Source organism: Sprattus sprattus (genome assembly GCF_963457725.1).
Source record: "Sprattus sprattus genome assembly, chromosome: 16".
NCBI lineage: Eukaryota > Metazoa > Chordata > Actinopteri > Clupeiformes > Clupeidae > Sprattus > Sprattus sprattus.
Window position 1 is genome coordinate 16,943,785 of NC_137914.1, and position 18,188 is coordinate 16,961,972.

The window sequence follows — 18,188 nt, forward strand, 5'->3', positions numbered from 1 at the left end:
GACGCCGATTACGAAAACGGCTTCATGTATTTTGAAGTTTCAAGATGGCGTCAAATGGTCACTTAATGTTACAAATGTATCTGACATTAAGCCACGTTACGCCTTTTTGTTATAATGGGCGTCATTGGCGAGGTGTTGCGTTTTAGAACGTCCCCCTACAAAGCAGACTCCAAGCTGACTAGAGGCTTAATCCAGAACAGCGAATGTCCACTAGATGACAGTAGTTGGTCAGCTTTAGTTGTGGGTATTTCAAGAGCACGAATTGTTTCCCATATACATACAGTTGACCAGTGACAGGCTTGACCAAATCTTAGTCATGACCACACAGCTAGTCATATCATCAACTCCGGTGATATTTCAGTTGAAAGCAGTCTTTACGTATCATTACACAGAATGTCGATAAGAGTCTTGCCTTATTTGAACATGTTCAACCTCTTTCCCCCCCCTCCTCATTCTCTAAAAAATATACAGTAATATTCAGAGTGCCATGACCATTGTTCTGGTGATAGCAATTTGCCAGACGGACTAGATTTTGTGTTTTTATTGAGTTAATGTTCCTTACAATACTATTGTATTGACTTCAATTACTGACATACATTTCAGTACCATGGATAGCGCCAACAGTTGTCTAGAAGTTAGCCACAGGCCATTCCAAATACTGAGTCAAATACATTGATTGTTCCATAATACCTCCTCGCTGGAGTGCTTAGTCCGGTCAATAAAAACAAACTTTGAAAACAGTAACTCAACACTTGTTGTTCAATGGCAGTGGCATACATACTTAGTTTAGTGTTAAAACCAGTGACTGGGTGCGTGTGTGTGAGAGAGGGAGGAAGAGGGAGAGGGAGACAGAGAGTTGAGAAATGGATGGACAGGCTTGTGTTTCTGACAGATAGGAGTTGTTGTTCTTTATTTACAGCTTGCAGGCAGAGGAAGGCCTGGGGGGGGGTTGCACTGGGAGGCGATTGTTTTGTCTTGGCCAGATTGCACTTGGTTCTGCGTTAAGCAGCTTTGCCTCTGTGGGTGCTCAGGGACAGGACACAGCGCTGCTGACTGGGTCTCCTTAAACCTGGACGCCATTCAGTCAGTCGCTGCTCAGAAGTCCTGACACAGCGGGCTTGGGCCCTCTGCTCAATGCTGGGCCTTAATGAGAGAGGGTGCTGCCTGGCTATAGGATACAAGAACTCCCTTTACATTCTCCCCTCTCTTTCTCTTTTCTTCTAGCTTCTCTCGGACTACTATTTCTGTTTGTCTACCTCAGTCTTTTTTTCTCACTTTTGCTCTCTCTCTGTCGTCAAAATGGTTGGAGGTGTGGCACAAGTGTTGTGGGGCCAATTCTTTGGGATACTTTTGGCCACAAAAGTGTCACACACTACCTATGACCTACTGTGTCTTAACATTGAAACAGCACTATAGCCACCCCTTTATATTACCTTTGTAGCTAAGTCGTGTATGTTTTGCACCAGATCTTTCACTCAGATCTTTCCTTTAAAAAAAAAAGAGCTTTCTTCTACCTCACAGCTTGTGTCAACATGAAAATTGCCAGTGCCCCCGACATCATAGGCGGGTTGTTATTGCAATTCTTTCATGGCCCTAGGCTCTCTCCCCAGATAACTCCAGATATCAAACCTGTCTCCTCATGCTTGGTGACACATACTGAATGCTGGCAAGAATGGATGCCGTCTTATAATAAAGACTTAACAGATCTCCTTTCTCTCCCCGTGCTTTTTAATATCCTGTTACACTGAGCATTCGTTTGGCTCTCCAGGCAAACAGAGACCCTTCGCAGAGCAGTTTCTGAATATATTTAATGAGGTGCATCGAACCGCAGCAAATGAAAGAAAACTGGCAGATAAAAGCAGATTGCATATCTGCAAATGAACTGATAAGGTATGAAAGGAAGAGGGAGAGTTTGGAACACCTTGCGTGTGTGCGGTGATGTTTACTTTTTTCTATTAACTGAAGTGTCAGGAAAACATGAAGTTAGCAGAACGAGATGCTTTGGGCAGAACCAATCAATACTGGCATGTAAAACACTTCGGAGTGCTGTAAGTACAGTCCTCGCTCAATGCTTGTTTTTGCCTCGCTGGCCATTGTGTCTCTGAAATTCCTTTGTGTCTTTTAATTCAATTCGAGAACCTAATTCATCTCAATTTCAAAGTACAGCGACTTTGTCCTCCATACGTCTTTTGATCGAAACACAATAGCATGTATATTCCTTTGAAAAATCAATAGACATCAGCATTATGAAAATCACAGCCGACATTTAAAAAAAGAAAGAAAAGACACATTCGGTTTTTGCACTCTACCCAAGGAGCCTAGTGATTGTAAGTGAACATTAATAATTAAATAAATGAGTATAACCAAGGACAAAGGCAAAGTCACTAAGGCTGAGCACCAGGCCGGTCCTTGCCCTTTTTATTCCTGTCCCAGCTGATCATTCTCTTAGGAATCCTAGGTCTCCGGGCTGGAGAGCTTCAGAGAACTCCCTGGGTTTGGTCTATGGGATGTGACATCTTTGCTTGATAAAGCGGTAGATTAGGATAACAGTCCCATCTCCCACCGGCCTTTGTTGGAGTGACGGCTGTCTTCTGTTTCAGGGGCTACTCAACACATTCAATACGTGATCTGTAATCCCTGTCTGTCTGTGAACTAAAGGGCACAAATGGCTGCAGTAGAAATGTGTGTGAAAGGAACCAGGCCTTCACATATAGATTGCCTCACCAAGTAAAACAGCATGGATACCGATAAATAATAGTAACAAAATAGTAACCTAAAATATAACCTGCGTTGTATCTTGCACACTCAAGTGAACTGCCTATAGACCTTGGACCTAAAATGAAGGGCGTTCCTGAATCTTGGAGTATGAATGCACACAGACAAGAGAGAGCGTTATAGCTGATGCACTGTGACTGCAAGGGCAGCAAAGAGTGCGTGCTGAGTGCATGCTCAGTATTGAAAGCTAATCCTGAAATGGTACAGAACAATAAAATGGTATTATTAGCATAAGCTTTATTCTTCATTATTACCTCCGCCAAGGAGGTTATGTTTTCGCCCCTGTATGTTTGTTTGTCAGCAGGATTACGCAGAAACGCATGGACCGATTTCCATTAAACTTTGTGTGGAGATTGGGTAATATAATGGCAATAATTGATTAGATTTTCAGATGTCAAGGTCAAAGGTCAAGGTCACAAGGCGGAGGTTTGCATTCTCTGAATGCTCCCATTCTTGTTTTTAATGTTTTGAAGCCTGAAATTACAAAGCCTTTTTCCCTTGATTTGTTTACAACTAAATAAAATTAGCATAGCAAACCCACCAGCGATAAATAAGAGTTAGTCCAGAGTCTGGCTTAGCTGGACCAGCTGGAATGTTTGAAGATAAATGTTTAAATGAAGCAACTGGGTTGTGCAGCAGAAAACGCAAGATTGGGTTTGCTTCATTTTAGCTCTTGCGTAACAAATTAAGGCCCACCTTGCTGGAATGATGATTAATTCGAAGGATGTAATGAAATGTCAGTAATGCATTGTGGGTGATTAATGCCGTCTTATGTATCTGGGGAAGTGGTTTGGACTCCTCCCTCAACTCTCAACACACACACACACACACACACACACACACACACACACACACACACACACACACACACACACACACACACACACACACACACCATAATGTTTCCCTAAACATTTTCTGTAAGATATTATCCATATGACAATGCGGAACAATGAGCTAAACTTTGTCTCCTCACTGTGTTCAAGTTAGCGTGTCTGGTGTACAAAAGTCTCTTTCGCAATCTCTCTGGCTTTCCCAGTTTGATGGTCTTCTCATTTCCACCGTCAGGAATTCAATTAAAGCATGCCCCTATTTGTCTAGTCTTCATAGTTTTTTTATGTTCATCTCAATCTCAAACATGCATACAGAATATCACCTCCTAGTACCCATCTTCTTTGCCCCTCACTCTGTTTAGCGCTCTTCCTCTTCCTAAAAACCCCACTCACACAAACCCTCTCTTGGCTCCTCCTCTTGTTTCTGGGCCCGCTATTTTTGGATTGGACATTTTTAATTATGCATGTTGTCATAGTGCTTTTAGTGAGGCTGCCAGTCTTTTGGGGGAAATGAAGGGGGGATTTTCAAGACTGGATCCTGTGTTTGCATGCGTGCGTGTGCGTGCATGTGTGTGTGCTTGTGTGCATGTGGGTGTGTGTGGTCGATGTGGGTGTGCGTGTGCATGTGGGTGTGCATGTGTGTGTGCATGTGCATGTGGTTGTGCGTGTTGGTGTGTGTGTGTGTGTGTGTGTTTGTGTGTGTGTGTGTGTATTTTATGTCAGATTCCCTTAGGCATGTTTGAGTTTTGACTAGGATCTGTTTCAGTCACAACAGCTGAATATCAGCAGTAGGTAGTGAGGGGCGGCAATAAAAGTACTAGTCCTCGAGGACAGGAAAACAAGCAAAAATACCAATCCTCCAAATACAGGACTTATCTGCCAAATGCAACTAATACATCTTGAAGTAGACATGTTAAATCCTCTCCTTTTTTGACTCCTGTCTCTCAGTCACTCTCTTCTATGAGGTCTTAGAAAATACCACTATCAAAAAAACATTACATTTACACAACACCCCATGTAGTCTAATTATACCATCTTAATAAAATAAGCTTTCGGTCAGTGTAGTGTGCAGTCATGATAGGTTGTTGGGTCGACAGTGGAACAGGAGGTAGAGAACTCGTTTAGTAATCAGAAGGTTGCTAGTTTGGTTCCTCACTGTTGAAGCGCCCCTGAGCAAGACACTGAACCCCTAATTGCACCTAGTGTGCAGTGTGCCATCAGTGTAAATGTTAAATGTGAATACATCCTTGTAAGTCGCTTTGGATAAAAGCGTCTGCTAAATGACAAAATGTTAATGTCGTTGGTATTTGAATTTAATAACCAATCAAATTACATTCCTCCCTTCCATGTTTCTAAAGCACCCTGTTGATTGGCTGGGATTGTGGGATTATGGCTTGATCCGAACCACTATGTTTGTTTCCCATTAAGAGACCCAGGGCTGTGTACAAACACTGGAGTTTTGTTTTTTTGCACAAACACTGAACGGACAGCTAGAGGACTGTGAGGAGCAATTCATGTGTTGTGTATGTGATTGGAATCGCAGACTGCTCCTTTAAGAGACAAGGAAAAGACCTCAGGAGAGGCCTAGCACCACTCAGTGAGGTTAGTTAAGTGGGTGTGTGCAGCTTTCTGTCTCATTTAATAATCTACTGTCCACTCCCAAGCCACACAAGATCCTGAATAATACAGATGTTCTCTCTCTTTCTCTCTCTCTCTGTAGCCTTAAACACAACAGAGTCAGCACTCTATATTAGCAACATTAAACTGGTATTTTCGGTGAGTATTCCCACATCAGTAATCAACTCTTTTTTTTTTTTTACCTTACCTTTACCTTTTTATCTATTTATGTGTCTATTTCAATTCGGATATTGATAGTGAGAAATTCAGTCAAAGGAAATGTATTCTGTGTTTGATTATTTAAATGAATTGATTATTTAAATAACTTTCAATTCATTGAGAGATAATTCTGGTTTTGTGCATACACGTTACACAGGTTGTGTTACCAATGCACGAAGCGGAACACAGACATCTATACTACACAAGCTCTTGGATGGAACAGCCACTGTGCCCCTAAGGATAAAAATAGATTGACTTTAAAAGCTAATGACATGGTCTTATCAAGATGACTGGGCTGATAATGTTTTTCCATCAGGAGTCCTATTATCCTTTATGACATTAATATTGTTTCATGAAAATATACCACACTGTTGCCCTTAGGTTAAAATCCTCCAGATGGAGCCAGTAATGGTTAGCCATGTAGGGAAGGGTTGAACACCTTACAAACTGGCGACAAATAACCTTATATTGCTGGGAGAAAAAGGCTTGGACTCAGAGAAAAGGAATTGTTTATTTAAAAGGAATCTTAACATACAACCAAAACAGCTTTTTTATTGTGGGGTCATGATGTGTTGACCATGGACATTTTTGACCAACCACAGTCAGCATCCAGTATGTACTGAAAGCTGTATAATGTACTGTACAAGATAATGAACACAATAAGCACCCTTTACAGAAATGCCTGTATGTGAACTGAACATGGATACAGATGATATGGCATGCAGGTAAAATGCAGAGGCTACATCTTGCACTTTGTAAATGCAACTACTGTTAATGTGATCAAGAGATCAGTGCAAAGGTTTGGCTGTAGTAATCACATGATTATTTAATGAATTAGTACATAACCAGAAAATAAATTGTATGGTACTAAAGACCAAGAATCCTGTTATTTTGTGCCTCACCTCTCACCTGCTGCCTCCTAGTGCTAGACTGGGGAACACTATCTCATTTATTCCCCTTTCAGTGAGTTTGTCTACCTCCCAGATCTCAGTTCTTCTCATCATGATAATGATCAGCACATACAGTAATATGGCCCAACAAACCTCTTCTCTTTCACTCTCCTTTCCTCCTCTCTTTCTCTCTCCCTCTCATTTGTCGTACGTTCTGTACTCTATTTCCTTTACATTACTCATTGGGCAGAAGCTTTTATCCGACAAGACTTACAAGTGCAGAACAACACTGAAGCTCCAATACAGAAGGGGACCTATTTCACAGGTTATTGCTTCTTTATTGGCTGTTTGTTTTAGATACTAAATGTGTTCTCTCTCTCTTTGTCCCTCCCTCTCTCTCTCCCTCTCTCCCCTTTCCCCTTTTTTTGTTTCCCCGTCTGCCCGTCTGTATGCCCGCTGCTCTCTCTTTAATCTCTCTTATCTCTGCACTCAGCTGCCTCTCAGTCTTTTCCTCATTTTCTCTTTCCTTCTTGTTCTCCCCTCCAAGCTCTCTTTGCCCTCTTGCTATCTTTCGAACATTCACCTCATCTCATCTCTTGTTCCACCACTCTTCTCCCTCTTCTCTACCTCCATCTCACCCTCTTCACTTCTCTCCCCCCCCCCCCCCATTCACTCTCTCTCTCATTTTTTTGTTGTTTTGATGTATGACCTCATTACCCTGCTAATAATCAGTTCATCCTTCAGAAAGACACACAGCTGTGGAACAGACATCATCAGTGCTCCTCCACAGCCAGTATAAGGCTTATCGTTCAAATGCTCGCTCAAGAGGGTTATGCATGCGTTTCCCTCTAACAAGCCCTTACATCTGCAATGAATACACCAATGCTGGACCAGTGCCCTGTGTGTCCACTGCTTTTATGGTAAAGGACTTTTTGAGGGGGCATGAAGATTGTTGTTGGCTTAGAAATCTAGGGGAAGACCATGAATCAGCTCTATCTTTATGTCAGTTTTCCCTAAAATTTAACACGGAAAATTATCTGCAATTGCATAGATGGGCGGAGGATATGTTCATGCAGTACCAGTGTATGGTGGATTATAATTCTGCCTCATAAATTACTTCATGTGAGTTTTTAACTGTGTTGGAAAAAATGATTGGTGTATAATTGCCTTAAACTGCAATTAAGTCCAGTAATAGGCGTTCCGTTGAATCTATTCTTTTAATGACAGAATAATCTTTACGGTCACATCAAAGATCTCAAGTAGGATCCTCTCCTCTCATCCTCACTCCTTACCATCTGCATCTCCTCTCCTCTCCTCTCCCTTTTTACCCCTCCTCTCCCTCTCAAGTTTACCCAGCTCCCCCACCTGGCCTGTTACCTCCACTTCTGCTTGCTGTACTTCAGTCTCTATTAACCTGTACCCTTGTGGCAAGAAAAGACATATAAGATTTTTTTTACATATTATTCTGGCCCACATATTTTTGACTGGTCATTGGCCTGCTGAACTGTAGGCTACACTATCAGACATGTGGAGCACACCACCACACTATTTAATTGGTATGGATTGGGAGTAAAGGGGATTTGCTCAGCGACATGCTTAAAGGTATTCAAACTCAGCAGGGTGAGTAGCCTTTTGAGATGCTTGTTTGTAATTCACTGCCCATCCCCTATACATTAACACAGCATCGTTCCCATCCCTTGAAGCTTAAGCATGCACTGGATTTGCACTGGCCCTGATACATTAAACAGCAGTTTAGCTTTGATTGCATTGTAGGTGCAATCACCTGTAGGGGATGGTCCAGTTTATCTTCATGCAATGTCATCATACTGACCACAGATGGGATCTTTTAAATGGAGCTTTGTTAAATAATTCATTGGGTATTTATTTCTTCTTTCCGTTTTGTGCATTCTCATTCCTGAGGCACAGTGTCTCATCATTAATTAAATTAAGGGGGATATATTTGGAGACAGGTGCACTCCTCGAATGAGGGACCCGAGCATGATTTATTAAGCAGTTCTGCATTCTTGTGCTCTAATGGGAGCGCGGCCGTCAAGGCCCATTTGGATCAGGGAAGACGCAGCCAGGCCCGGACACATCCCTGCATTCTTGGCCAGTCCTTTGATCTGAATGCTCCTTGTCTCTGACAACTATAGAGTTTTACACCAGGCCACATAGTAAGACGGACGTTTTTGTTGAAAAGCATGTACCATCTCTCTCTCTCTCTATTTCCACGTATACTTTCGTTTACCAATCCCTCTACCCATTTTCCATATTTTACTGGTGGGTTTAAGGGGCTGTAGGTATCTTGTGAGATAATCATCATTTATGGTTGGTGTGCCTTACAGACCATCATGCTCCATCTTGCAGGCTTGTGATCACTGACACCATACGGAGGAGTCCCTCATTTCCCTATTAGTCCTTGGCTGGAGTGCTACTGCAGTTGTGACCTTGTCTTTAATGAGGTGAAGTGTGCATTGTCTATGGTGGTTTGCCTTGTGGTCATATTTAAGAATAGATTAGGCACATGAAGGTCTTGTCCTTTGTTGGATGCACCCTTATTTAAGACTTCCGTTAAAAATAGTTTTAGAACCTTGCCATTGATCAACACACAGTGTTGCCTAGTTCTGAACAAACTTCTCAAAATGTATATTTTGTACATACAGTTGGACTAATGGAATGCTTTTTGTAAAATTTGTGGATTTCTGAATACTGGCTGAAGTTGTGTTTTCCCTTTTAATGAAAGAGGAGTCAGATTGTTTTGGACAGGCAGACACTGACTGATCCACCTGAGAGTCTGATTGTTCCAGTAGTCACTTTGGGAGAGATCTCCAATCCTCTGATCTCTGAAATGGATTGTGTAAGGCAGGTGTCTGCGTCAGTTGTGTATCTTCTGAGATGCCACTTAGAAGTCCCCATTAAAAGAAAATGTCATTTCCCGGATGTCGGGACCCTTTGTTGTAATATGTCAGGTCTGCTACAATTACTTCCAGTGAATTCCCTGTGTAGTGGGGCACTCAACATCACACAAAAGAGACCTTTCAGATACTGGGAGGGCGAGTCAGAGACAAAGACAGATAGAGGGTGAGGACATAGAGGGAATGTCTGAGTGGGTATGATATTTCTTCAGATGATGGGTCCTCTCTCATTTGACAGGATCTGGTAGAGGTGGACAGCTCCAGAAGATAAAGGAATCTGCAAGACGGTGTGGTCAAAACCACTTTCCCTTCGCCTATCACTGTGATTTGTTGATTTGTTGTTAAATCACATTTATTTAAATCCAGTTCTTATCCCTTGCTTTCCCTTCCCTGTCTTCGCTTCTCCAGTGTGTCTCTGTGGTTGTCTTATCTGTGTTTTAGAGTCTAATCACTGCATAATTATGGCCAGCTATTAGAGGCTGAGAGAGCAACAGCTGCTTTGACACAATATGAAAAATGCTACACTTCCATTTACAGAGACCTGCAGTTAAGTGCTTGTTACCTTGAATAAATGTGGCTTGGCTTGCCATGGGTGACTCCTCACATAATTTGAAGACTTGTCCTGACTCTCTTTGATGAGAGAAGCGAAATCACAAGCCCCAATCCAATTAACCTCTCAGATGATAGCCTTGTACAGTAGTTTTAGAATGGCAGCAATAAGCTGATGACTTCTACACTGGTGTTTCACTATTGTGTACAGCATACATAAAATGAAATTTACATTGTCAGTTCTCTGTGATGAAAATCACAATCCTACCCTTTTAATCATTAGTAGCTTTTACATACACATGTCAGTGCTGCGTGTTTATCATTTTATTTTAATAATCCAAACACTGAATCATTTTCTGGTGAGTTAGGGTGTGGAAACAAACAAATAAATTCTCAACAAGAATCCAGAGGAAATACTCAGATATTGTCTTTAAAGGAGAATTTACCATCAGGAACAAGGACAAAACACTGCGTAAAATATACTTCCGCTATGTGACTTCGGTACCTGAGGGAGATGGGTAATGCCGCGCGGCGCGCGCTGACTTGGTTGACTTGACAATCCATTTTCCACACCACACGCTCGCCATCAGGCAGAGCGAGATAAGAACACAGCTCTCAAAAAAGGTCTCGAGAGTGGGCAGGTAGCAGCGCGCCAGGTTATGTACCGGTTTCACGAAACAAACACGCCACAAATCCGTTCAGTACATTGTCATTACAAATAAAGATTCGAGTGATCGGTAGAAATGATTCTAGATTATTTCCACTGTTGGCTACCGTAGTGACAATTTATTTTCGCACCTAATGTATTTTCTGTGGTTGTGTCAAAAGTCAGCTTACCACACTGATTTTACCAAGTGGTCTATTTACTGACTGTATAGAGGTATGCGAATAAAATCTCGATGTATTAGTTTTTCCATATTTGTAATCGCTTTACCAATTTGTTTTAACCTCGACGGTAGGCTACTATTCACCTTTGCACTCTGAGCCCAATGGAACTCGGTTACTGAAATCCATAGTGATTAACATATAATTCACCATTGGTGGATACATTTAAATGGTTCAGTCTATAGCATATAGTCAACGTCAGTGCACCGAATAAAATTTGGTCTATGCAAATCGCTCGTTAATACAAAGCTATCTACCGATAAAATAGGTCACAAGAATGACGACGCTGAAGTTAGCTACTCATTAGAATATCCTGTGCCGCATGGTTGGTCCTTCCCATTCATGCATTTCCGAGGAATTCCGGTAGAAACGGGATGAATAAATAATTAATTAGCCCACCAATCCCAGGCATCGAATAGTCTATCCTGCAAAAAAAGTGAAGCCCTTGTTTAAGCAAATGTCAACAAACCATAAATTGTCCTCCTTACGTATAGAGTTGCGGGATGTAGGAGGTAATAAAGGACGGCGTTAAAAGTTCCTGTCAACGAAACCACAAAGTTGTTGCTAAACCGTGGGTTTAACCGGAGTTTGCTCCTGATCACAGTGATAACTCTGTATAGCGGACGAAGTTCTTAAGATATAAAACCTTTTCCTGTTAAAAGAACAACGTTAACTTAGGGGGGAAGTGAGCGTCTTAACACCGCGGTTCTCCCGCGCAGTGTAACCCAATCCGTCATGCGGCTATGAGCGCGGTCGCCCGCGTCCATGGGTCCACCCGATGCTATAAAGCACTGCCTGGTTTGACATCTTTCCAGCGAAGTGCGTCTCGTGGCACCAACTAGAGACTGAGATTACCTGACTCTTTTGATTATAGGTCACCGCTTTTCTTCTGTCGTAGACCGTTTGTTCAGCCTTTTGCTCTTTCTCCTCTTCCTAGCTGCCCGTCAGCACTTTTGCAGTAATTCTTGCCTCAGTTCGCCGAGGACAGTGCGTGACTCGTTCTGATACACCGGGAAGCCGAAAGGGAAGTGTTGGAAGTGTTATCACTTAAGAGGAAAGCGTGTCAGCTATATGCCAGGTCCAAGGAGCGGCTATGTGGTAATTCTAACCACACCAATAACAGCAGTACCATCCTCAATTCTAAAACAATCCCCACAGGAGAAGTGGGGTTCGTCGCATCAAGGCGTGCTCTTTTTTTCGCGTAGCATCCCTCTTGTACGATCTCTTTCGTTCACTATCTGGCAGCGCAAGGGCAGGTCGCTGGAGCAGGAGGTCAGCCCCGACGTTTTCTCGGACTCTACTCACTGCAGAGGTTGAGGTTGAGCGGGCGGCCAGGTGGATATATTTCTCGGTTCATTTGCCGGGAGGGAACGACTCCTTCCCAAGACAGTTCAACACATCTCCGGAGAAGAATTCGCTAAAGATAAAACGCACCGGCTTTGGGGTTCTTACAGTACCGGTGGTGTTACACTTATTTTTGACCATGACAACAAATGAAAAGCTGTTGTAAGAGTTATGCTCTTTGAGCTTAATTTCTCTTTCATGCACCAAGGGAACGTGAGGTGTAGCATTCTGTAACAGTACAGTCAAGTCATCGTGGAAGGATGAAGATGTTTGGGGATATGAGCTCAATCGTTTCGCATGCCTGTTGTGTATTTTTATTCCTACTATGGATAACACTCGGGACGGCGGTTGTCGATGTGGTCGGGTCCCATCAAGGGATACCCTTATCAGTGTAAGTGCTAAATGTATAATACTATCATATTTGGGCCAGTTTATAGCTTCCACTGCATAAATAGAACTTTAATATCGGTTACAACACTTTTTACATCTTCAACGAGGTCTTTATACTGTAGGTTAATGTCGGTTTATAAAGAGAGAGCAAAACTTTTTCTGTTGTGTAGCTACAAGGCAAAGATTGTAGCAGCCACATGAGTTTATCCGTCTGCTACAGATTTGTATCAATTACATTTTCTTATTGAGCAGTAGCCTAGTTTATTCGTGTTAAAAATAAGAAACACAACTGGGTGGAGTTTTTGCCTACTTGCACAGTAAATGCCCAAATCAAGGGAGGACCACTGGATTCAACATTGCTTATGGCCGTCATGGTTTATTTTTAAATATATGTAATTAGAATGCTTAGTGTTGATTTGAATGTACACTGAACTTATGTCTAAACTGTATTTATGTAAATGTATTTATAGAAATATATAATCCCCTGTGTTTTCAAATAGTGCATACAATATGACTCGTTTGGTTAATCTTTTGTTTCCTATATTTCTGTTGCCAAAGGATATTCGAAAGTAAACTTTGGGAGAAACACAGAGGATTATACACTGTGTATCCTTCATGATTGGAAAGTCATAGTGGATATTATACAGACTTTTTCTCTCTCTCCAACTCTCACCCTCTCTGTGTCTCTCTGCCTTACCATTCTCTAGTGTAAAGCTGTGGGCCTCTGCGTTTGGAGGAGAGATTAAGTCCATCTCAGCAAAGTACTCAGGCTCTCAGCTTCTGCAGAAGGTAGGTCCTCTCTCCACCAGAACCTCCAATCCATGCCTTCCAGAGGCTAGCGGTTTAGGGCTAAGCCCCTGCACACCTTGGCAAGGTGCTGGCAAGATGGGTTTCTGTTTTCCTGTCTATAGGCTCATGTGAAACATTGGCTGTACACTGGCAGGTTTGACTGGTCGTTGAGAAGTGGTAGAAGACCAAGCCTCGTCATTTTGAAAGTGGACTGTCGCTGTGTTTGAAAGGCTGTGCCTCAGAGAAGCGTGTCTGTTTCAGTGGGGAGTCACTGCTGGAGTTTGCCATTTTGGCCCCCAGGCTTGACAAAGAGTGACAGCTACATTTTTAAAAACATCTTTACAGTGCGTCGGGAACTCCCGCAGAGCTGTTGACTGAGGCTTAGGGGGCTGTGATATTTTAAAGTTGTCGTTGTTCAATGAAAAGGTGAAATTGTTGTGCTGTACACACACACACACACACACACACACACACACACACACACACACACACACACACACACACACACACACGGTAAAAATTATCACAAATGTGAAACCATTTAAATGTAAATGTGGCCTGATGATACTTGATCATCTTGATGAATTCTGGTAAATTGAAAGTGTAGTTGAAGAGAAGACAGAACAAATGAGGGAGATGTATAGATTTCCTATAGTGTTATCCTGGCCCCCATATGATCTGTCATGTCCAGGAAGGATGCATATATTCTCTCTCCTCCTAACTTAACCTTCCACATTGGGTGATAATGTGTCTCCACGCAATATCATTGCCCTGGCCGTCCCAAAGGTGTGCAACAAAATTTGTGCCACCTTGTCTAATTAAAATTAAAGGCAAGGGTTTATATTGCAGAATAATACAGTGGACCAGTCAACACATTTTTTTAAAATCCGGGCAAAATACATGTGGATCAGCACAAAGGTACACTTTCTTGCACAAATATACACATCTTAACATTGCCACCACATGAGTCAAATCAAGCAAATACATTCTTATGTGAACAAATCCCTCTTTTGCTCACTCTCAAATGCATATTCATGCGGGCATGCTCCTGTGCGCGGGCTTGCGCATTCAGACACAAACACACAGCCCGTGCTACACAGGGATGCATGCACAGGCATTCACCTTGCCGTCATATTCTCTCCCAACTCTTAACACCCACACACACACAGTGTCCACCGCCACTCTCTCTTTGGCTGTTCAAATGTGCTCGTTCTTTTTTTTTTCTCTACCAGAGGGAATGGGTAGTACAAAAGTGAACGCAGTGATCTCCCTTCATCTATGCCCTGTAAGGCTGCCTGTCACGGCAGGCAGCACAGAAACAAGGTCAATGCAAATCTCACTTACTGTGCTTAGCGAGCAGGTGACTAAGTGAAAACAGAGACAGCGCACTGGCGGAGCCCACGCCAATAATGCAGAGGAGGATGTTTCACGTGTTTCTTGGTTGTATACAATGGCTGTCACAAAGAGTTTGGGAGAGGTTTCTAGTCATGGACTATGAGAGTGCATTCTGATGCTTTGAGGGTTAATCATGTGGCAAGATATTTTGTAGTGGCAGGAAAAATAGGGGGGATGGTGAATGTGTTTGTGTGTGTGAGTGAGTGAGTGAGTGTGTTAGTGTGTGAATGGTGAGGGGAAGGGTAACAGGATGAGGGTCCCTCAGGGAAAGATGATACTTTCAATAGTTAAAAAAGGAGAGAGAGAGAGAGAGAGAGAGAGAGAGAGAGAGAGAGAGAGAGAGAGAGAGAGGAAGAGACTTAAATGACATATGGACATTTTTAATCGTCTTCAGCAACTACAAAAGGCCACAAAACACACGACCACAGTAAACCTGCCTGGTGTAGGTTTTTAGGCGATGGGTTGCTCCATCTGTAAATCAGAGCGTATGGATCTGTCGGTTGGATTCCCATAACTTGGCATTAGTAGAAATAAATTGTAAATGGGATAGTATTCCAATTTCTCATTTGAAATGTATTACATTTATTTCCTTACATGTGCTCTCACACAAAACAAGCGTTTTCACATGAGTTGGATTTTCTTGGCAGGTGAATCAGCGTGGATGCTGACCATGTTAAAGGCCAGCTGGGATTCTGAGATGAGGTGCGCTGGGACTTATTTAGTGTACGCTTTAGCATTCCGTGACGTAGCAGCATGAAGGTAGCCTTTGCCAGAGGTCCCTCTCACCAGACGCCCATCCTTCCCCACTCGTTGCCCAGGGTGTCGTGTAGGAGAAGTCTATGCCCTGTCTGCCCTGCCTGTCTCCCCCTCATGAAGCCAGAGCCCAAAAATTCTCCCTTTCAAGTGAAACGGAGTTCCTCTTCACCCTGTTGATTCACCATCTCCTCGTTCTTCCCTTCACACTATCCTTATCCGTTTATTCATTGCATGTTCTGCTCCCGTTCTTTTTCTTTGGGGTTGTCTTGTTTTCAGGTAGACACACAGAGGTGTAGACTGCCGGCTTGTCGTGCTTCTCTTAAACAGAAAGGCGGTTTTTAGGCCCCCTTCTGTCATGCTGAGAAGGGGTGTTAGGCTGGGGTAAGCTGTGGAGAGAAAGAGATTTCTCCGGTGGTTTTCAAGCACGCCTTATATCACCGTTATAAGCATTTTTTAAATCCTTGACCAGGCACACATCAAAAGGGCTTAGGAGTAAGTCATATGAGCACAGTGACGCCACAGAAAAAGCTGTGTGTGTGTGTGTGTGTGTGTGGGGGGGGGGGGTGTGGTTCTGTGTGTTCAGGACTCAAGTAGGTGAAGTAGGAAGACTAACATTCTCTTCTTTCTCCAATTTCCCAGGCATTTTCCTGCAATGGGAAAGGAGCATGAAATGCGTTTCAAACGGTTATTTATATACTGGCGTGATATTTAAGAAATTAATTATGAAATGGAAATCTAGTTCACCGTCTTCACTAAATATAGTCAACTGTAATTATCTCCTTGTATTTATAACCTACATTAGTCTGTCATTATGCATACAATCCATGTTAATGTTGGATTTGAGTGTTTGAGTCTGAATCAGCTCAATTCAGATTGAACACAGAGACAAAATATTTATGACATAAAATCGACATTTTATGAATGCTATCTATCGCGTTATTTATATGAAAATCTGTTGTTGTGTTGGTTTTCTTTATATGCCACCATTTATTCATTGTAACTCCTTTCAGAAATGAATTAACGTCACACAAACTGAAAGAGTGTGATGAAAGTGCAGGTTGTTTATAATCTTTAGTGTGTGAAAATGCATTTTAAATCCCTCTCAAAGCATTCTCTCTATTTGATGTTCTTAATCACCGCGATTAAGTGTCTCAGGGCAAAATAGGGCTAATTGTAATGTTGTTGTACGTTTTTTAGGGTTTATTTTTACCCACTTAAGAAATCAAATAGACGACAAATGTTTGTGTGTGTTCAAAAAAGAGAGCAAACACACATACACACACACACACACACACACACACACACACACACACACACATACACATTATCACTAGAGCACTGTAGAATAATAGTGGATTATGAATATGCGGTTCGTATTTAAAAGGCATGTTCTCATTTACACACATTCACCACACATTGGTGTCAGCTATTATTGATTTGAGTAAACAAAAATGGATATGGGAAAAACAGTGTTGATACACAGTGTGTAGTGTCGAGGAAGACATTTTTGCTAAATGTTTAGTTATAATTATTGCTGAAACGAAAACAGTTTCTATCTTTTCATATTGTGTGGCAGTAGCCTTCTCATATTCCACTGCTAGTAGTTTTACTCTTGGTTGGTTTTGGTGGTTGACAGGTTAGCACAGTTCAAAGAGTTTGACTTTTTTCTGAGTTTGTGTTAGCTTTGTGGTGTGTATGGTGGCTGCTTTTGTGTTTTCACCTGCTCAAAATCTCTTTCTCTCTCTATATCTCTCTATATCTCTCTCTCTCTCTCTCTCTCTCTCTCTCTCTCTCTGCTTTGGATATTTTTTCCAGATGGATATTAATAGTTGTATGGAGGAGGGCTGCTGGGCTCCACTCCACTTGTGATTGTTGTCACAGGAGGAGAATGATAATGGCTAAATGCATATTCAACCAAGCAGACCCTTTAAAAGCATAATTGAGCGCAGCTTGCAAATCTGCAAAGAGAGCAGGTCCATTTTGTCATTATTTTACACTGAGGTATTAAAGATTGCGCTGTGAAAAGCTGAATCATTTCAGTGTTTGTACTGGAAGTTGTACTGGGTGATTGCAGTAGGACCACATGTAGAGTCTACTCTGTTCTTCATGGACATTCAGCAGTCTATGCTGAATCAGAGGAATGGTGTATTCAGTAGTTTGCTTTTATGCCAGTACTCAATAAACACAAATATTGTTGGTCACTGAGAGAGAATTAGGTCTCCACTCCGGTCATTCTTTTTGTCAGTTCTTGAATTCACAGAAAATTTAATTTAAATCGATTTCATACAAAATACCTATAGACTGCTCCTCTGTACATGAATGTAATATTTTCAAACACAGGTGTGACAGGTGCTAGCCTTACTGATGTGAGTACTGTTAACAACTCCCTACCTTCTTAAAATACAGCCATTTAATAAGGCATTTAGAAACCTGCATAACCCCTGGCATCACTGACTGTAAATGCTTCATCCTGGTTATTATTTGTTTCTGTCAGTAAAATCACACATATACTCAACTGCAGTTACATCTCTGGCCTCTGATTTGTTTTGGTGTTCTGTTGTCGACCACTACGCCGGTCTCCTACTTCATTCTTAACATACATGCTTACCCTATCCCCTCGCTTCTAGAACTCCCTGCTATATTCCATCCTCCGTTCCCCCTGATCTCCATGACGTGTTGCCTTCAGATCCTCCTTTTTCTCTCTCCTTTCATTCACCTCTTCCCACACCACTCTGTATCTAATCCTCATCCCAACTGATACCATTATTAACTACTCTAGCCCTCTTATTTGCTTTTCTCTTCGTTCAACCCCTGTGGGCAACTTTTGTGCC

At 42.1% G+C, this 18,188-nt stretch overlaps 1 protein-coding gene across 1 annotated transcript in view; it reads left to right on the forward strand.

Annotated features, from left to right (window-relative positions):
• Positions 1 to 12,287: 12,287 nt before the first annotated feature.
• The window catches only part of cacna2d3a (calcium channel, voltage-dependent, alpha 2/delta subunit 3a), a gene marked incomplete at its 5' end in the record, with an annotated part of 162,966 nt that continues 157,065 nt past the window's right edge, over positions 12,288 to 18,188 (forward strand). Inside the window, 2 exon segments of the mRNA XM_080854608.1 lie at positions 12,288 to 12,418; positions 13,125 to 13,206. Of these exon segments, the coding sequence (XP_080710734.1) occupies positions 12,288 to 12,418; positions 13,125 to 13,206 (213 nt within the window).